At 49.0% G+C, this 21,225-nt stretch overlaps 1 protein-coding gene across 8 annotated transcripts in view; it reads right to left on the bottom strand.

The window, feature by feature from the left end:
- Positions 1–21,225, bottom strand: part of Plch1 (phospholipase C eta 1) — a 187,356-nt gene that overhangs the window by 7,529 nt on the left and 158,602 nt on the right. For all 8 annotated transcript variants that reach the window (XM_047564925.1, XM_047564930.1, XM_047564929.1 and 5 more), the window contains 9 exons: positions 18,148–18,309; positions 15,052–15,123; positions 11,603–11,682; positions 9,673–9,770; positions 6,886–7,065; positions 6,697–6,804; positions 4,922–5,046; positions 1,650–1,734; positions 101–247 (listed from right to left, as the gene is read on the bottom strand). In XM_047564925.1, the coding sequence (XP_047420881.1) occupies positions 101–247; positions 1,650–1,734; positions 4,922–5,046; positions 6,697–6,804; positions 6,886–7,065; positions 9,673–9,770; positions 11,603–11,682; positions 15,052–15,123; positions 18,148–18,309 (1,057 nt within the window). The remainder of the gene's footprint in view (positions 1–100; positions 248–1,649; positions 1,735–4,921; positions 5,047–6,696; positions 6,805–6,885; positions 7,066–9,672; positions 9,771–11,602; positions 11,683–15,051; positions 15,124–18,147; positions 18,310–21,225) is intronic.

A 21,225-nucleotide genomic window follows, 5' to 3' on the forward strand; every position in this document is an offset into this window, starting at 1 on the left:
AGACACATGTGCTGTATGTCCTGTGAGTCACTGGTCCCATATTAAATCTTCCAAAGAGAAAGGAATGGTCGGCACAGAGAGAAAAGCCACGCACACCTACCAGGCACTAAGCTGCTAAAGGTCACAGTCCTTTGTCCGACGAAGTCTCGCCCAATGGGATCGTGATCCCACACCAGGAACCGGACCAAAGCTATTTCCGGCATGTGCACTGTAAATGTCAGGGTTTCTTCCCACACGGGGTTAAATCCTCAGAGAAACAGGAAGAGAAAAATCAGAACAGCCAGAGCTTGCCTGGAAATGAGCTGGCAGAACATCTGCAGAGCAGACAGCGAAAATTGGTTGTGATGGTTATTAGATCCGTGAAGATGACCAAGTCACTCCAGAATGTCTTACTGAAAGAAAGCCTTGGAACTGACCCCACTGCTAGGAAATAATTGCTAAGAAAATTGCCTGTACATGATCACATCAATTCCTTCAATCTCTGATGCCCAACTGTATGGTAGGGGAAGCACTTTAATATGCAGAATGCTTCGATCAGTTCCAAAATTGTAACAGTGATCTGAGGATATTTTAGCAAAAACAATAAAGAATAAATAAACAGCTGGGTTCTCATGAGACCCTGGTTATTCTCAGGAAGGTTGCTATGGAAGAGCAAGCCTGGCCCCCCCTTGCTCTCCAGCTTTCTGTGCTCCCCTGTCACCTCCCACTTTTCCAATGTGTTCCTCCTATGATGTGATGCAGCCAAAGGAACACTTGCTGTTTGGACTGTCAGTCTTAAAATCTATGAGCTAAATAAACCTCTTTAGGTAATGAGCCTCAGGTATTTTGTTATAGCAATGGAAAACAGACTAAGACAAATACTAAAAGGCAAAAATACATTTATTTCTTGGTGAAATCTTCTCAGATAACTATAAAAACCAAAAAAAAAAATTTAAGTACTCTATTAGTTTCTGGTTTTCCTTTCTAAAAACTGGAAATAAATCTTGTTAAACATATGGATTCAGGAGGCATCAACCACTGCCCTATAAAAAACCTCAAGCCAATGAAAAAATTACAGGCTAAAAATCACAGAGGAGATTATCTTTTTGTTGGCTTTGTAATGAGCTCTCAGCTACATCTATGACTAGGAAAAAAAGAATAATTTATTGAGCAGTGGTGCAAAATTACAATGTAGGAAGGTTGCTTTCTTAAGCATGTTACCTGCTAAATAATAAGTGTAACCTGCTCTTGAGTGCCTCTGTGCAAGGTCCCCCAGGAACCACAAACTTCTCGAATGTTTTGATGATTATGGTTTAAAATTATTTTAGTGTATTAACAACTAGAGATTGAGAAAAATAGGTATGTAATAATGTTTGTCCACTGGATGAACAAACAAATACAATTTTAGACTACCAAGAAAAAGATGCAAGGCTCAAATAAAGAAAGCTTTCTTTAGAAGAAAAACGTAGCCCGTCCGCCACTGCACACTCAGAGTAAGCTCACCCGAGCTCGCCAGGCCAACCTTCAGAGTTCACATCCCCACCAAAAAAGAGGTGGCAATGCAGATCCTAGGAACAGATTGCTCTGCTAAGTCAGGCATGTTTCCCTCTCCAGGAAGATTCTAGTTATAGAACATTCTCGCCACAAGTCAGCACAGGTCTTTCTCTTACCATTGTCATCCACCACGCGAGTCTGATCTTTACAGCAGTCTACTGGCAGTCCGATAATCTCAACCTCAACAAACGGGTCAATGATCTACAAGTGAAAAGAAAGGGTCATTAAGGATGATGTACGCCACTCTGGAAAGCAGTATGGAGATTCCTCAGAAAACTTGGAATGGAACCACCATTTGACCCAGCTCTCCCACTCCTTGGTTTATACCCAAAGGACTTAAAATCACCATACTAAAGTGATGCAGCCACATCAATGTTTACAGCAGCTCAGTTCACAATAGCTAAACTATGGAACCAACTTAGGTGCCCTTCAACAGATGATGGATAAAGAAAATGTGGTATGTATACGTGTGTGTATATATACATACATGTATAACCAGAAGAATGAGAAATTATACTCCATTATATATGATGTATCAAAGTGCATTCTACTGTCATGTATAACTAATTAAAACAAATTTTAAAATTTTTTTAAATTTAAAAAATGATGCATGTCAACACGAGAGCTCATTATTTTGGGAGTATTGGCTAAATGTCCACATCTCAACAGCAACTGATTTTCTATATAGGCATGCACTGAGAGAGGACTGCTGCTCTGTGTAGCCTTCTATGGACTAAGACCTCTGAAACCATGAGCCCTCAAATGAACCTTCCATCCTCTATAACTGTGCTAGTCAGATCCTTTAGTCAAGCAGTGAAAAAACTGACTACAACACCAAATAACCCAATCAATAAATGACAAATGAACTAAACAGACACTTTTCAAAAGAAGAAACACAAATGGTCAACCAACATGAAAAACAGTTCAACGTCTGTAGCAATTGGGGAACCGTAACTCAAAACTACACTGAGATTTCATTCACTCCAGTCAGAATGGCAGTCATCAAGAATACAAACATCTGGGCTGGGGAGATAGCTCAGTGGGTAGCGTGCTTGCCTTGCAAGCACAAGGTCCTAGGTTGGATCCCCAGCACCGCAAAAAAAAAAAAAGAATACAAACAATAATAAATGCTGGAGAGGATGTGGGGGAAAAGGAACACTTTACGCTGCTGGTGGGATTGCAAAGTAGCACAACCCACTATGGAAATCAGCACGGGCTTTCCTCAAAAGACTAGGCATGGAACCACCATATGACCCAACTATACCACTCCTAAAGAATTTATCCTAAAGAATTAAAGTCATCATCATGCTACACTGATATGTGCATACCCACATGTACAGCAGCACAATTCACAGCAGCCAAACCATGGAACCAGACGGTGTCCACCAGTGGATGAATGCATAAAGAAAATGTGGTGTGTATACACAGTGGAGTTTTATTCAGTCATAAAGAAGAACAAAATTATGTCATTTGTAGGAAAATGGTTGGAACTTGAGACCATTATGCTAAGTGAAATACACCAAACTCAGGATGTCAAGGGTCATGTTTTGTCTCATATGTAGAAAGGGAAAAAGTGAAAAAAGGTCAGAGAGATGTCATAAGAATAGAAGGGAGCGTAGCTGAGCAGAGGAAAGGGACTTGGGGGGCAGGAGGGGAGGGAAAGAGGAGGCACTGGGGAACGAAGCTGACCCTTTGATGCTATGTGCAGGTGCGAATCTGTACAACAAAGCCCTGTGTCACATATGTCACAATGCACCATGGAAGAAAAGCCAGACAGGAATCTCTACCACTGGGAGCCAGAGTAAAACTCTTCCCTTGGAAGCTGATTATCTCAGGAATATCAACGGCTTATTCCCAATGATTCTGCAAAGAAAAGCAAACACACACACACCCACACACACACGAGAGAGAGAGAGAGAGAGAGAGAGAGAGAGAGAGAGAGAGAGAGGGGCTAGTGACATTAATGACTGAGGTGGACCATTTTTACTATTCTTGCAACTTTTCTGAGGTTCAATTATTTTTCAAAATGAAAAGTTTAAGGGAAAATATAAAAGTCATTTTTCCTTGCTGCAGACAAAAATGAAAAGAAAAAGCCAGATAAACTTTCTGCTACAACCAATTGAGTTTTCTTGCTGTGGAAAGAAGAGCAGAATGTAGGGGCCAGAGGTGCAGCAGGGGGACCAGTCCCCAGAGGTCACTGCAGCAGATTTGTTGGGCTGCTGGCCAGAGATGGAGGAGGTGGCCCCGTTGAAGCTCCCTCTCCGGAGCAGGACACGGCCATCTGCTGAAGAGAGCAGAGGAGCTGGAACCAGCCCTGTGGGAATGGACAGGGAAGCGGCAGGGGACCGCAGGGTTACATTGCCCAGCACTGCAGGCCAGCTGTGACTGGCGGTCTGTGGGGTCCCGACCTACATAGCTGCATGGCTTCGCCCACCAAGATGCGGGTGGGGGTATGAAGAGCCTAGAGGGCTGGACCAGCCCTGAGCAGAAGGACGTAGCCAGGAAGGACTGACAGGTGGGAGAACAGGTCAAGAAGGCCAGGAGCAGCTATGACGGAATGAGGGAACAGAGTGGGGAGGAAAGGAGGCTGAGGTCAGAGGGCGGTGCTTCCACTGGGCACAGAGGTGCCGCCGGAGGCAGGAGCACAGCAGGGTGGACTCACTCCTGGGTAGCGTCTCTGTCAGCAGTGAAACTGTCCTGTGCACCCAGATGTCATCCTTGCCAGGGTCAGTCTTGAACTCTGGCAGAGCTGGCTCAAACCTCAACACAAGTGAGGCACTGTGGTCCAGCAGGAACCGTGTGACATGCCAGTGTGTCCACGTCAGAGGAGCTGAGGACAGCGCTCACCTGTCAACACCTGTGCACATGTCCCCTGTGAGCACGCCTGTGCACACGGCACCTATGAACAGACCTGTGCAAACACCACCTATGAACAGACCTGTGTGCACACGCCCTATGAATGTGCCCGTTCACATGACACCTATGAAAAGACCTGTGCACATGCCATGTAAGAACACGCCTGTGCACATGTCATATAGGAACACGCCTGTGAACACATGTGTGCACATGCCACCCACAAACACACCTGTGCACAGGCCACCTACGAACACACCTTTGCACACCTATGAACATGCCTGTGCACAAGTCCCCTATGAACACCCCAGAACACACACCACCTACAAACATACCTGTGCACAACTCACCTACGAACACACCTCTGCACACATCACCTATGAACACATCAGTGCACACGCCACCTACAAACACATCTGTGTACACACCACCTATGAACATACCTCTGCACACCCCCCAACACGTTTCACAGGAAACGCAAACAGGATGGAACAACCTCACATTCGCCCTGGCCACCCAGTGCCCCGCAGCTCACCTCGCCGCGGTCTCCGAGCATGGAGTCTGGAGGCTTGGGCAGTTGCTGTCCACTGATCACTTTCAGGATGAGCTGCTTTTTGGGGTTGGCAGGAAGTGGATCCCCAGAGAAAGGGTTGAAAGTACCTAGGCCAAGAGAAGCAGAGGCTGGTCAGTGGGAGGGGACCACAGCCGAAGCTCGAAAAGCAAGGAACACCGTGCCCAGGCTATCAGCGTGTCCTGGGACGGAGCAGTCCTGACGCAGCTGGGGCTTAAGGCTCTGCCAGAGGCCACGCCAGCTGGCTCTCGGCAGAACCGTGCCCCAGAGGCTCGATGGCCCAGCTGTGAGCCCTGACTGCAGTGCCACCGTGCAGCACAAAGGGGACTCTGCATTTCCACGCCCAGTGTGAGAAGGGCAGCAGCCACGCTAGGTCTAGAACAAGGTGAGAAAGAGAAGGGAGAGCTGAGATCAGGTGAGCAGCAGAGGAACGTGCAGAGTACAAAATCCGGGAGGCAGCTGTCAGCTGATTGTTACCTAACTGTTACAAATGTAACTCGGGAGATTCAAAAGGAATTCTAATGAGCAGAATGAAAAGAAAGCATCGCCTGATCTAATGCTACGGTCCCCTGTCTTTTGTTAACACTGTTTGTCATTGAACTACGTTGACAAAAATGGCTCGGTAAAGTTGCTGCAGGTGGGATTTAATTTACTCACAGTCCCAAGGACAGGTGTGAAAGATAAGGCGCAGACCTTGGAAGACAGTCCTATATAGATAAGGATCAATGAATACCATGCTGGGCACGGGACTTCAGATGCGATCCACTGCTATCCGTGTCCCTCTGACATGCATAACCTCAGGAGAAAATAGTCTAAACACCATGCTGAGCATTAAGTACTTGTGACAACAGTTCCAACTTACAAATTCCTTGCCCTATTTTTTAAGTTTTGGTGATCTAACCCAGGGTCTTGTACACACTAGGCAAGTGCTCTACCAATGAGCTACATCCCTAGCCCATAACCTTTTTTTAAAAAAATGATTTTGCATTTAGAGGTTCTGAAAAAAAAAAAAAATAAAAGTAGAACTACCATATGACCCAGAAACCCCAGCACATGGCGTATATACAAAGGACATGAAATCGATAGGTCAAGGAAACATCTGCTCTCACCTGTTCCCTGCAGCACTAGTCACAACAGGCCAGACATGGATGCAGCCTAGATGTCCACCCACAGATGAATGCATAGTCATAAAGTAAGTCATAAGGCCATAAAGTCATCCAGTCATAAAGTAAGAAGTTCTGACATTTGTAGCAATGTGGATGGAAATGCAGGCTATCACATTACATGAAATAAGTCAGGTACAGAAAAACAAATACCGCATCTTCTCACTTCCATGTGGAAGCTAGAAAATTGATCTCAAAGAGGTGGAGAACGGAATAGTGGTTACCAGAGTCTGTGCGGAAGGGTAGGATGGAGAGAGTTAGTGGACGTGACGGGGCACTGCACAGGAGGAATGTCACCGGGACCACCATGGTGACAAGCAATTGAATGAATATTTCAAAACGGCTAGGAGACGATTTCGAAAGTTCTCATCACACAGAACTAAGTTGAGGTGACAGATTTGCCAATCACCCTCATCCGATCATCACTCACTGCACCCCATAAACCTGCACTTACTATATGCCAATTTAGAAATAAAATAATGTTTGACATGGTGTTGCACAATGCTGGGGCCTTGCTAGGGCATCCCTGGACAGAGTCCACCTGCACTGAGAGGCAAGACTGGAGCTCACACCCACCTTTGCACATTTGCTGGGGCTTGAGGACGTAGCCACAGTTGCCGTTGGCCTTGAACTTGGCGCGATTCAACTGCATCATTCGTCCTTCGGACTGGTAGTTGAGTGCCACTGTGCAAGGTCAAAGTTTGAGAGCATTAGGCAAGGCGGTGCGCGGAGCGGAGCGCAGAGTGCTGCTCTAGGGGCACGCACCGAGCTGGCAGCCCGCATTCCAGTAGGGCAGGGGGTTGAAGTTGCTGGAGTCGATGCGGTAGGCCGAGGGGTAGATCCTCGTGAGCTGCTTCTGGTTGTAGATCATGAACTGCTCTGACTTCTGCTGGACCACCTGGTGCGCTCTCGTTTCACTGAAGGATAACACATTTCCCATGGTCCCTGGTGGTTTTTAATAAAGAAAAGAGGAAAGTGAGAACCGTAGAAAGTAAGTACCCCTCACGAAGGGCTACGAAGCCAGCGTGCACCAAAGCAGAGAGCGCAGTCTCGCCCTGGCCAGTGAAGAACCTCAGCCTCCCTGAATTCAATGGTTGAGCTACAAGGAACAATCCGGGCATGGGGGCACCCCCAGAATCAGACCCGGCTCAGCACCACCCCACCTGCTTCATGAGCAGAGTATGTTTAGAGACAAAGTAAAGAAAGTGACATCCAGAAAGGCAACTGAGGCAGATGGCCCCCCCTCTGTACAGCTCCTGTCATGTGAGCGGTCAGCCACCTGTGACTGGCCAAGACTCGGCTGCTTGTTACAATAGGTTACAGTCTGCCTATCGCATTAGGGCGCAGTTCACCTCATACAGAAAAACCACAGGACAAACGCACGTGTGAAGGCAATTTCAGAACAAATTTAATTCATTTAACACAACAGGGTAGAGGCAATTCCTGGCCAAGAAAGATCTTTTTGTTAATCTGAGGCCAAATCAGAACTGTGCATTTGCTAAGGCACCTGTCCATGTCTGGGTCCCAAGTTCTCCCCAGAATTCCATCTTCCACTAAAGCATGTCTGCCTGCTTAGCATGAGAGCTAAGGAAGAAAAACTATTTCCTAGATGCATGACTCATACAACCATGGGGAAATAAGACTATGATCCTACCTTACTCCTGATGACAGCAGACACTCATCTAAAAGGCACATGTGTGAAACACATACTAACTAATAACATCCAGGGGCCAAGAAAGTAAAGGAAAAAGATAATCCAGAAAAAAGAAAAGGTGAGGTTTAAAGCTGATTTGAATAGAATTCTGCACCCACTCAAAACCTATTTGGAAACAAAAAATAATAATGGAGAAAAGGTGTTCCAAGGGCACTGAACTGAAATATAGTTTCAGAAACAAGGAAGATCATGCATGAATCCAGGCATATAAACTGAACACAAGAGAAGTAAACCAGGTGGAGCCTTTTCCAAGGACTCTGCGTGGACAGTCATGGAAGGTTGGCAATCTAGGGTCAGGGCACTGTGCGTTTGGGGGTAATGATGGAGTAAACCTCCAGACATTTCCCCCCTTTCCTCCCAAGCTCACCTCTGAACCACATCCACCATGCCCTATCACTGCTCCTTCAACAAACATCCATACCCTCTCCCTAAAGTGACCACTCCTTTGTCCTCTGGACCTGATGGAAAAGGGCGGCCCAGATTAAGGCCCACACATGCCCAGAGCCTCATTCTCACCCCAACTCCAAGCTGAGGCATCCGCATTTGGACTGAGAGAGAAGGTCCAAGAAACCCGGAGATGGACTCCAGTCTTCCTGAGCCAACTGGGCCTGAATCACAGCTATACCACCATGTTTGTTAGCACACGTGGCCTCTCGGGCACCTGCTGTCTGCAGGGTAATTAACAGAATTGTGTCATCGTGCACAAGGATAAGCTATGTATTACCTATTGTGCACTTAGAGACTTAAAAACAAAAATAGCTAAAGTATAAAAGCTAAACAATATCAAAGATTATTTCCCATCAAGGTTTATGGTTTCCAAAGGCATTTACTGGAAAGATGCACTCTCTAAACCAAATGTACTTTAAACTTCATTCATCCAAGTTTGTTTTTGAGCTGTGGGCAATTTTAAGAATGTGTGTTCACTTGCTGAGACTCTTAAGGGTTCTCACAATCTCACATGTGAAATCAGTTTCAATTTTGTGTAACTGTTGCCATCTGAAGGAGCCAACTCCCAGAGGAAGAAAAGACATCTTTCTGCAAGTAGAAAAAGAGAGACTTGTGGAGCGTGGCAGAGAGAAAGCAGTGGACGAGGAATCCTGGAGGTTGTGAGGATCGGGCCCACCACTGGACTGCCTTCCTCCACCACGACATGCCGAGAAAACCCAAGATGCTGATTTATGTTCCATTTCCACTAAAACCAAAATTAGTGTGAAGCACCACATGGCCATAGGTTATTTCAACACACATTCAGTAACTCCGTGGACTAGAAGAGAAAGGAAAAGAGCAGCTAGAAGGCAAGAGAGGGTAAGAAAGGTTGGGACTAGAATTTCTCAGCTCCATAAAAAAGAATCGGTGCTGCTGAAATCTCTGCTTTGTGTGAGAACTCAAAAACTATGGATTAAATGACTTTAATCAAAGTCAAAACTTCCAGTGAGAAAATATAGGGTGTTCCAAGGTGATATTTTAGCCCATTAATTTTTTATTTCTTCTGGTTACTCACACTTGGGACGGTCATCTGTGATCTGTTCATTAAGCCAGGCTGGCTCTCCACAGCATCAGACCCTGCTCTGACACGCTGGTCTTTTTATAATATTAAAATCATCCTGGCCCTGTAGGAAACCGCTCTGCCCACTCTTCAATCAGGCAACCAGCATAATCAGGATAGCCCTCCCTGGGAGCTCAGAAATATCAGCGATCATTTTTCTGACACTCACATGGGTTCTACACGGTCCCAGAAATGTGCAGTGGTGATAGGATTAGCAAAAAACTTGATTCAGAATCGATAAAGAAAGGTGGAGAGTGCTTCCCTGGAGTAGATGGCAACGCTCCGTCCTTACCGTCGTCCACTATGTCCTGGGCGGCCACGGAGTTTGTGTACACCACCAGATCCGAGAGCTCCCGGCACAGCTTCATGGTCTTCCTCCTGCGGCCCAACCTGTGGAGCACACCCGGGACCCTGACGTGTCAGAGCTGGGAAAGGCTCAGCTTCTGGTCCCCCCACTTTCCCTGTGTAAGAGAATCAGGATCTTCTCTGGTCCTGGGGGGGCAGGACGAGAACCCAGCATGAGCCCAGGTGAGCGCTCCTTCCACCACCATCCTGCCGGTGTGCCGCCGCGGCTCTGCCAATCACACCCACTTCCGTGTGTTGTGAAGGGCTTGGACCCCCACCCCTGCATTCCCAGGGAGCAGGTGCAGGCAGGGGAACAGGAACCTGCCCTGTGGGCCAAAGGATGATACGCCTAAAAGGGAAGACACCGAAATTTCCCAAGCGATGCTCTTTTAAAGATGCAATTACAAGTCTGTCTTTCTTCTTTACATTTTTCTCAAATTCTTTTTGTTTTTCTTTTTCATTTTGGGTATCAAAGATTGAATCCAGGGGCATTCAACCACTGAGCCACATCCCCAACCCAGTTTTTATTTTTTTGTTTTGAGACACAGTCTTGCTAAATTAGGGCCTTGCTAAGTTGCTGAGGCTGGCTTTGACCTGAGTCTCTCTCTGCCTCTGCCCCCCGGGCTGCTGGGTTGCAGGTGTGCACCACCGTGCCCAGCTCTCCTCACATTCTGTAACTTTCTTAAAACAATGTGGAGTCATGACTGCAAGTTACAAGGAACCTCCAATTCAGACCTCTTCCTGGAATGAGCTCTGCATTAGGGGAGGCTCTTCTTAATCTTCTCCCTAGGAGTGGACCAGGTCAATGAAGTCCCAAAGGGATACCACCAGAGACGCTCAGGCTCTGACAGCTGTGATGGGCAATGCCACAACTGGCCCAAGAGCAAGGTGTGGCGTGACTCCAGGTGACGTCCACCGGGACCTCTCAGGGGAACATCAAGACCAGCGCGGCGCTCTTCAACCCTGCCCCTCCCTGCCGCGTTTCAGAGGAAAGCCTTTCCCGCGCTTTTACAGCAGAGGCCTTCCGGAAGTGATGCCATTCTCCCGCACCCCTTACGAGGACCTGATCTTCTGTTCCCTCAAGTAGGATCACACGTTTCCTCGGCCCTTACTCATTAGTTACTTTTGTATGTATAAATATCCTGCTGGAGCTCAGATATAAAGTCTCATTCTGCACTAAAGTTTAATACCTACAGGTCCCTATGCTTCTAATTTCATCTTTAAAAAGAACAGGCACAGAGAATGTGTGTGTATGTGTGTATGTTTGTATTCATATGTATCTATGACATAATTTGCATTCCTTCATGAAATTTATTATACAAATGAAATGCCATACCAGATCATATGTAGCAATCTGGGTTCTGAAAATATGACCATTTCACTCATCACAAATACTACTGGCAATAATGATTTTTAAAAACTGATAGCTAATATTTTTGAGCACTTATTTTATTGGGCCAGGACTTGCTGTGCTATGCATTTAATCATTTTAATGACCCTAAGAGATAGATACAAACGAGGACCCCAACGCGCCCCATGTGAAAGTCGGCAGGCGGAGGAACAGACATCTGACATCCAAGCTCAGGTCCCTGCCTCCAAACGCCAGCTCAGCGCCCATCCTGCCCTTGGTCTCCAGAGGCAGACCCCGTACAGGAATGTCCACCCTCCCTCCTCTCTGAAGGTGCCTTTACCCTGACACCTGCCACAGGAGGCGCTTACCACCACCTCTTTATAAACAACTTCCCTGCCTGCACTGCCACCTCGGATCCAGCTGACCTCCACCTTCACCTGAGCACCGTACCCTGGGACCCGCCTCTCCAGACACACAACTGGACAGCCAAGCTGGCGGCGTGGCGGGGACACGCGAGGTCTCCTACCTGTATAGCTGGCCAGGGTTCTGCTGGGCGTCCTCCTCATCGTCAGTGCTGTAGGATTTAGACCGTGACTTTGTGGTTTTCTGCCAGAAATAATCACAGTAAACTTAATAAACTCACCACATCAGGTGCATCTACAGAATGCAGGGAAAGGACTGAGCTTTAAAATTCACACACATGCGCACACACACATACATACACAGAGACTACCTTGGAGGGAAAAAAACTGACCAAATATTGCAACCTGCTTCACTATGAAATAATAAGCATGTCTATGGCAATATATATATTAAAATAATAATGCAGGACTGAGGATTTCATGCTCAGAAAACCGATTTCTAAGCCACATAAAACTGAAGACTTAGGAAAGCATTACTAGTCCTGTGTTTTGAAGTTCTCTGCAAGGGAGAGGGTCAAAGTTGCAATATATAGTTAAATAATTATAAGGGGAAAATGTCATTTCATATAGGAACTCACTATTGATTAATGAGTTATAAAAGGCAGTTTGGGCACTTAAAAAAAAACTCTTGCAGTAACTTAGAAAAAAGAAAAAAAAGAACAAGAAGAAAAGAATAGCCACTGATCCTGTGTTTGATCAGCACACCCAGCAGCCAGCCAAGTCACACTCCTCTTTGGAGAAGATGACCCATTTTATTTCCAGCAGCACAGTGAACCCGTTGCCCCAGGATACAAGCTGAACAGCTCCAGAAGGACATCGGGCCTTCCAGGTGGATCAGAGCTCAGACACAAAGCCTTTTGGGGACCATGTGGCTTCATCCCCGCCACTTCAGGGACAGCTCTGATACTTAGGCAGCACACAGCACAAGTGATGGAGAGGGACCCAGCGGCCGCAGAAGACCTTGCCACCAAAAAGGCAGCTTCCACATTCAAAGGCAAGAGTTTAGACAGAGTGCCCCGGACACCTGGAAGGGACTCCATCCCACACGCTGTGACTGCGTCAGTTTCCAGATTTTCTAATATCCAACAGACAAAAGAGGCTACATTGGGGACCAGACTTGCACTGAACACGGCTTGCACTGAACCTTCTCAAGAGTTGTGCATGCCTGAGCACGTCCCTGTGCGTGTATCCATGTGCAGCATCCACTCCCACGTCCAGCCCAGCCTCCGCTGCGCTCTGGGTAGCTGCCCTCCCGGGCTGCCTCGGGTGTCTCTAAGATGGGTGTGGCAACATCTATGTTACAGGATTACTATTGTGATGCTGAGTGAGGGGACACAGAAGGCCCTCTGCAAACTACGCAGACGAGCTTCCAAGGCAAGAGGAAACGACATTCATCACGTGGATCCGTGCGGTCCTGTGGACAACTATGCATGCTCATGAGTCCTGTGGACAACTATGCATGCTCATGACGCGGACATGCTAAGTCCTCAGGCTGCAGCAGCTCAAGTGCTCCCTTACACACCCACGTCGGGAGATCACCTTAATTCAATGATATGTTGTTTTCAGAAATGAAGAAGTCTCCAAAGGACTCCAAGTTCAAGGTCAGCTGGGGCAACTCAGCAAGACCCTGTCTAAATAAATAAACAGGGCTGGGGATGCACCTTAGTGAAAGATCTCTTGCCCAGTATGTGCCAGGCCTGGATTCAATCCCCAGTAACACACAAACACACACACACACACACACACACACACACACACACACAAAGGTGAAGTGAAATATTCTCTAATTCCACATATAAAGGTTGAGCTCCCCTACTCCAGAAATTTTAAAAATGCTCTAAAATCTGAAAGGTTCTGAGAGCTGACATGATACCACGCGTGGAAGATTCCACACGTGACCCCATATGATGGGGCACAGCCAGAACACAGGGACACTAAAAATATTGAGTAAAACCACCTTCAGACCATGTGTGTACAGTGTACACAAAGCAGGAATGAATTTGTTGTTTAGACTTGGGTTCCATCCCCAGGATACCTCATTACGGATATGCAAGCATTCCAAAATCCCCGCTCCCCAAATCCTTAATCCAAAAGGTTTCTGGTGGCAAGGATTTCCGATAGGCATATTCAATCTGTAGTTAGTAATTTGAGGTATCACAATAATAACTCTATGATCTTAAAGTTCATTTTTGTTCTAAAATATAAAAAGCATAAATAAGAAATGAATCATCAATGGCACAAAACATCTGGAGATCTGATGATCTATTTTTCACACTTATGGTTTTGATACATCACATCATGGTTATTCCAAAAATCCATTTTTCATCTTACTTTTTCATTTAATGCTTCCATGTTGAAGTCTTCAGAGAAATCATCTTTCCATGGTCGTGTAATTGCCCGTTATGCAAATGAATTGTGGCTGACTTATGCAGGCTTCATGGATGGATATTTTGGTTGTTTTCAATTTTTGTTTGTCATGACTAATTTGTCCAGCCCATTAACAAATCACCCCACCCATGGGCAGGAAATTCCACGCAGTAGCAGAAATGGCTCACGGGAACCCATGTGTAACTTACTGTTCACCAGCCAATAACTGGTTTCTTGAACGTTTTTTACCTTTTCATTGACGTGTGACATATACTTGGGAACACCCGGATCGAAAGTGCTGAAAGTGACTGACAAAGGGAAGCCACTCTTACGGGGCATGGACTCTTCCCCTCCCACGGGCCCTCGCCTTCTCCCTGAAGTTAGGAGGCCCTGGCTCTCCTCGCTTCTACGCCCCAGGGGTGGCCTGGCTTTGAACCCACATAGATGGGGCCTCACCGTGGTGCTCTGGGCCTGGTGCCTTTCTCAACCCCAAGCTCATGGAGAGCATCTACTGCTGCCCAGAGTCCTTTTCATGGCTGCCAAGCATTCCCTAGGGTGAAGGGAGCAGCACCCTCACCCGCTCGGCTGCGGATGGTCCGTGTGGACGGTTTCCTCGCGGGACTATTCATAAATATGGGCTCTGTCTCTAGACTGCCACACCACAGTGCAGCTTTAGCTCTGCAACGCTGTCACAGGAGCCTCGCAAACGCCACACCCGCTGGCAAAGCAGAGAGCGCGGGTTTCCCGGCCTCCTCTCCAGCACTTGACGTTGCCGTCTCGACCTCACCCAGCACAGCAGGCATGAGTGGGTCGCATCAGCCTCTAAAGCCTCTTCTCCTTGGCCATCTGAACAGCTGCTTTTGTGAAGTGTCTGCTGAAGCCTTTGCCCATCTTTTGCCTGCTTCTTTTACTGATTTATGGAAACTGTTCACATATTCAGGATGGGAATCCTTTCTTGGATACGTATATTCAAAGCATTTGTGCCTAGGATGCAACCTGCTTTCTGATGCTTTGGATGAACAGACGTTCTTCCGATTTTAAGGTAGTTTGAATTTCAATCTTTCCCTTTTCTGGGTCCTATTTAAGAAATCTGCACCTATTCCAAGTCCACCATGACAGTCTCCTGCCACCCTTCAGAATCTTCACATTACATGAAGGACGCATCTTTATCACTCTGAAGTCATACCTTGTGCTTCCCGAAGTTGGTCATGAGGGATCGCCCGTGCGACTTCTTCCCGCTCTCCTTCACATCTGGATTCTGAGAAAATAAAGGCATAACACCATTACGCCGCCTTCTTTTTCTCCTTAGTTTGGGCAGGATGGTAGGAGGACCCTCTCTCCCACGGGCTCTGCTCACTTCCTCCTGTCCACCCCTCCACTGCCCCAAATGTGGCTGGTCTGCTGCAGGAAAGGGATGCTGGCATGGACACCTGGACACCAGCTAGGACACAGCTGCTACCCACGGCTCCAGAGGGGACTCTGTGCTGACCCTCAGCCCTGTCCACCAGACTGGCCACAAAGTAGCTCTAATCCAAAGTTTAATTTTGGAAAATGACCAAGAGTCTGAGAGCCATATCTGTGGAACAAAGAAAACGGTCACGCTGAACACTACTATGTGGGGTTTCAAACACTAACAATAAATAAAATGCAAGCAAAGCGCCGAGGTCACAGGACTGCTTTTGTTTGTTTGTTTGTTTGCTTAAGTAAATCACAGGAAAGCTTAGCTCTTCATCCAAATGATTCCCTAGGTGATCGTGGGAGAGAGCAGGTCAGCCACGGGGCCCTGGGCCAGCAGTGACACAGAGGTAAGAAAGAACCAGAGGCAAAAAAACTGTCCTACGTTGGTGTAGTCCTTCCACCCGAAGGAAAGCTCATTTTTATTTTCCTTCAGGGCTCTCAGGAAAAAGCCCCAGCAGAACAAGCCTGCAGGCTGAGGGATGGTCCAGGCAGCAGGGGCTGCCCAGCTCCCTGTGGCTCCGAACCACACTCGGTGCATCTGCAGCTGTAGATTGAAGAACCTGCTCCTCTGGCACAGACCCACTCATCTCCATAGTAACTCGCCACACAACCACAACTGCACTGGGAAGTACCAGAGCAGTGCCAAAGGCCTGGGCACCCACGGCCCAGCTCCCTGAGGGACAGAGTGCCAGAGACCTGGGCACTCACGGCCCAGCTCTCTGAAGGCACAGCCTCCGTGCCTGGCACGTGCCCTAGTGCAATGTGTTGTCTGGTAGCCCAGATTGAAGAGAAAGAGAAGCAGAAAGCACAAGGGGATAAGTTGTGGGCATCTCTGCATCTCTGAAACGTTCACTCTCCATTTTACCTGACGGGAAGTTATCCTTAGGATCTCTTCAATGAGTTGAAAAGGAAAGATGGGCTTCCTTTGCTTCTTCCAGGATGTTCAAGACCTGTGGCTGCCTTTCCCATGGAAATGATCAAGTGTAGGGCAAAAGCTTCCCCCCAAGCACAGGGGCAAATAACCAGCCCACACGGGCAATGAGGGCACAAAGACAAGAAGCAGAATCAAGCAGGCCAGCCAACGTCACTTTACAGGCTCTGGGTACTGAACATAAGTGGCTGGAGGGCAGCTTATTACTATTTATTGAAATTTCAAGAAAGCCCAAAGTTACATGATGAGCTGTAAGGGCGGCAACTCTGCAGCTGACCTTTGGGTGGCTTGCCCAGATCCACCTGCCACCCTAGCTCGCGGCCGGGAGGAACCAAGGCTGCAGCTCCAGGTGAGTGCCCTCTGGCAGAAGCAAGCCAAGGCTATAGGCACCCTTGCCACATCTCAGGAAGGACACCCAAGGTCCAGTGATTGGCTCAGCACCAGCGCTGGTCCGTGGGTGGAGGCAGATATACGGCCTCGTCCTCCTGCCTGCGGACCTAAAGCTCATGGGGCTGCTGGCCATCACCCAGGGGAAAGGGAGCCAGACTTGGGGTGACAATAATGGAGCAGAGACAACACAAAGAAAGGTCTCTGGTGACACTGCTGAGCCTCTGGATGGAGCCCCTGGGCCCCCTCTGCCAACAGACCTGCCAGGTACCTAACCCAACATCTCTCTTCGCCTTCTACGCCATTTTCAGTTAGGTTTTCTGTGGAAATCAGAGCAGCTGAACAGCTAGGCTTCTGTAGGGTCTGGAGGGCCACCACTGAGGCCCAGTGGTCTCTGAGGGCCGAGCCGGTGACCCCTGCAGGATCCTCCTTCTGTCTGGAGCCCCGATCTCCAGAGCACAGGCAGCAGAAGGGGGGAAGGCTGGATCAGTGGAGCCAATCCCAGGGAAGCCCCCTGGGACATTCACGTGTCCCCGGGAGCCTACAGTTACATCTGACATTCCACAGGGAATTCCTCTTCCTTGCCCATTTTTATGGTACTTTTATTAGGAACCAAGTAAAAAAATCTCATCCAGGACCCAAACCATTCAACAACTATGTATGAAGCTCTTCCTACATCCCAGACGCTGCATAAGCCAGGAAAACAGCAGTTATCAAGACGGACACGATTCCTCTCCTCACAGAACCTACAGTCTGGACAGGAAGACAGACGTTGAACAAATAATGGCAAATGTGCAGCAAGACCCTTAGGAAAGAAAAGACATCCAAGGACCGTGGACGAGGTACAGGGGACAGCCAGCCGAGCCAAGGATCAAGGCGGGGCTCCTTCATCACACGGAGGCCGGGGTGAGAGGACGCCGGGCAGCCTGAGCCGATACAGGGAGGGAGTGTCCCGGAATGTGAGGATCACCACAGCACATAAAGAAGTGTGGCCAGGGTGGCAGCGTGGGCAGTGGTGGGACAGGGACGCCAAGGAGACCCGAGACTGGAAAGTGAAGAATGTCATCATGCAGGGCCCCGAAAGTGTGGTCAAGGCATTTGCAATTATTCCCAAGCCGCCAAAGTGACATAACCATGCTGATTTCAGAGCAGAGATGAGACTAGAGGGGTAGCGGTCCCTTGAGAGCTGGAGTTGGTCTCGATCAGGCACAACCATGGCGAAGACAGGTGGCAGAAAGGAGGGCGTGAACAGGGCGGGTGGCTGCAGCTTGCGCCCTGCCTGAGCCCAGGGCTCGGGGCTCGTCCTGGGGTCCCAGGGAAGCAGCCCTTGGGGCATCTGGCCCCCACCTACCCACCTTTACCTACTTCTCACGTCACTGTGGAGCAGGAAATTTTCACCTCTCCAGCAAAACGAGGACAGAAAGGGGAGACGTCGGGGGAGCACGTTCACGAGCGACAGATGACACGCATTCCCCAAGGAAGGAGGAGTCCAGGAAGAGACGGTACCTGCTTCAGGTGCACGTGTAAGCCCTCGTGGGTGGCCCTCAGTAACGCCCGCACCGTGAAGCTGTCGGGGTCTTCTTTGTCACGTATTTGGGATTCCTTCAACAGTGACTCCAGTTTTTTCCTTATGAAAGATTCTACCTGGTGCTCTGTGGTCCCGTTGTTCTGCAAAGAAGGGGGTGACGTGAATGATTCCCTGAGAACAGAACCAAACAGAACCCGCCCTCCGACCCCGGCGGCCTTGCTTGGTGACTTCCTTCTCTGTCACTTCCTGGAGAAGACACACAGTACCCTCTGGGTCCTCCCCCAAAGTCCTCCAGAACCTGCCTGCTGCTTACTAAAGCTCACTCTCTGCCTGCGCTCCCCAGGAAACGGCACTCAACCCTCGAGAACCTTGTAAAGTTTGACTCTCTTCCCATTTCGGGGTGCAGAATCAGATGCTTAGAGAAACCAAGTCAGTTACTCCAAGTTACAAAGTGAGTAACTGAGGCGGGATTCAAACTCAGGACTCCTAACTTCCTGCTGGGCTTTCATGCTTTCAGTAGAGGAAAGGCCAGGGAGATTTTGGAGACTAATTTTCTAAACCTCCATTGGTAAATCTGAGCAAAAACATGCTATTTAAAACAATTTCTTCTTTCTCTGAGGGGAAAGGAGTGCTGTGTACATTTCCAGGGTTGAGGATTACTCTGAGGTAAAATTTCTTTCCTATCTTCAGCTCCGAGTAGCTACAGAGAACCAAACGCACACTGGTGCTATGATTTAACATAATTATTTTAGGATCACAACTAACTTCAAGGGTTTTGCATAATGAATCTATGCCCGCGTCCAGATGAGGACAACCCAAGACCAAGACCAACCCACCCAGAGGTGAGGAAATGGGTCCTCCTCCCCCCAGAACAACTCACACGTTCGTCACCAAAACTTTATTTACCCACTTGAAAAATTATTGCTAAGGGACCATTACACTTGAAGCCTGCAGAAGGGGTAGCTTTCCGATCATGCAGTCATTTCCACAAAATCCTGTAAAGAGCAAAGTCATACAAATGCTGTGGGGCAGGAACCCACATCGGGTTCCGTGATTGAGTTACTATCCCAACACACACAATTAACAAGGCACCCTACCCCCTGGACACCCTCCGGCTCTGAGGGAGACGCAGAGAGGGAAATAGCCAACTCTTGACATCAGAAGCCAACACCCCACTGCGCTAGTGAAGCCACCTCCCCAGATATGCCAGCCTGGTCTGCACAGGTGCCCACAACAGCACAGACGACCAGGCCCGGGCTCCCGGGAGGCAGTGGGGGAACACGGCCTTCCTGGCTCAGGGGCAGGGCAGGCCTCCACCAAGGAAAGTGGGACTTCCGTCATGGGGGGAGGGGACTCTCGAGAGCAAAGCCGCTGCACAGTCAGAGCGGGAGTTCTCCTGGAGGAGCCATGAGGGCAAAGGACCGGGGCAGCGGAGGGGCCTGGAAGCCAGAGCGCGGAGCCCCTGAGAGCCGCAGGCAGGCGAGCACCCAGAGGGATTTGAGAAGTCACCCGGACCCGGGAGCGTGTGCTGAAGGGCAAGCTCTGCAGACGGGGCCAGGCACCCTGCTCCACGCAGGCCCTGACCACGGAGGCAGGGGCTGATGAAGGTGAGAGGGCCGGTGAGCAAAGCTCACCTCGCATATATGAACTCATCTTCTGCATCACCTGCGTGCCAGGGGAGAAACGCTGGCCACCGCCGGGCACCCCATCAGGGAGCGCACACAGCAGTGCGGCAGGCGGACAGGTGCGAGGCACTGTGGCCGGGCAAAGGAAGGGCACCTCACCTGCCCTGTGGACTCGGGACAGACTTCAGGAGAGACGTCACTTGGGCCAAGCCTCAAACAGCAGAGGATGCATTTCCTGAGACCCTGAACTTGGAGGCTTACACCAGCTGAGATGTTTTCTCACGAGTCTGCAGGTCAGAGGTGTGACTGGAGGGTGGGCGGGGCTGCGCCCCTCTGGGGGTCCCGGGGTGCCAGGCGCAGGGTGCTTCCCTGCCTGTCTAGCTTCCGCAGCTCCCCGCTTCCTGGGCCTCCAGTCTCCCTCTGCCTCCTCGCGGCCAGCTCCCGCGTGCACCCCTTGGACTGCGTCCTCTCCTCCTCTTAGGACACTGTCGCTGGATGAGGCCCACTGGGTTAATCCAGCATGGGTGGTCTCCAAGTCCTCAGTTAACTTCATTACAACTGCAGAAGACCTTCTTCCAAACGAGGCTGTAGTCACACACACGCCTGTCATTAGCGGTCGCCAACCTGCATTCACGAAGGGGAGCTGATCACGGCACAGGGTACGAGACAGCACTTGAACATGAGCGAAAGCATGGAAAACAAATGGTGTCAATAAGAAACGCCAGGGGAGGAGCTGGAGAAAAGAGCCCGGGAAGCCCAGACGAGCAGGCTCAGCGCCACACCATCCGACAAAGCCGGTATTTCAATAGAGCAACTCACACAAGGTGCTTTGGGTTCCCAGTATATGAAAGTTCTGTTTATGCCACACTGTAGTATATCCACAGCACTGTCTTAAAAAATAATGTGCAGACCTTAATTTAAAATATTCTACTGTTAAAAAATGCTAAGGGGCATTTGGTCCTCAGCGAGTCAGAATCTTTTTGCTGGTGGAGGGTCCAGCCTTGATGTCATGGCCGCCAAGTGACCAAGGTCGAGGCTGCTGGAGACCCGGGTGGCTATGGCCATTTCCTAAAACAAGACAGCAGCAAAGTCTGCCACACTGACTGACTCTTCCTTTCGGGAAAGACTCCCGTGTCGCATGCGATGCTGTTGGGTGGCATTTGACCCACACTGGGGATCCTTGCAGACCCTGCAGCTGTTTTATCCACTAAGTTCACACTGTCTTAACTCCTGGCTGTCACCCACCAAGGCCCACAGCGTAGCCCCAGGAGTGAACTCCGCCTCCAGGAATTTCTTGCCTTGCTCAACTCCAAGAAGGAACTTCTCCTCCATTCAAGTCTCACCATGAGCCTGCAGCCATCCAGACACCTCGCAGGTCCTCGTTCAGCTTCTCTTGTTAATTCCCCCACATGTGCAGTTATTTCCCCACCC

Source organism: Sciurus carolinensis, chromosome 9 (assembly GCF_902686445.1).
Source record: "Sciurus carolinensis chromosome 9, mSciCar1.2, whole genome shotgun sequence".
Classification (NCBI taxonomy): domain Eukaryota; kingdom Metazoa; phylum Chordata; class Mammalia; order Rodentia; family Sciuridae; genus Sciurus; species Sciurus carolinensis.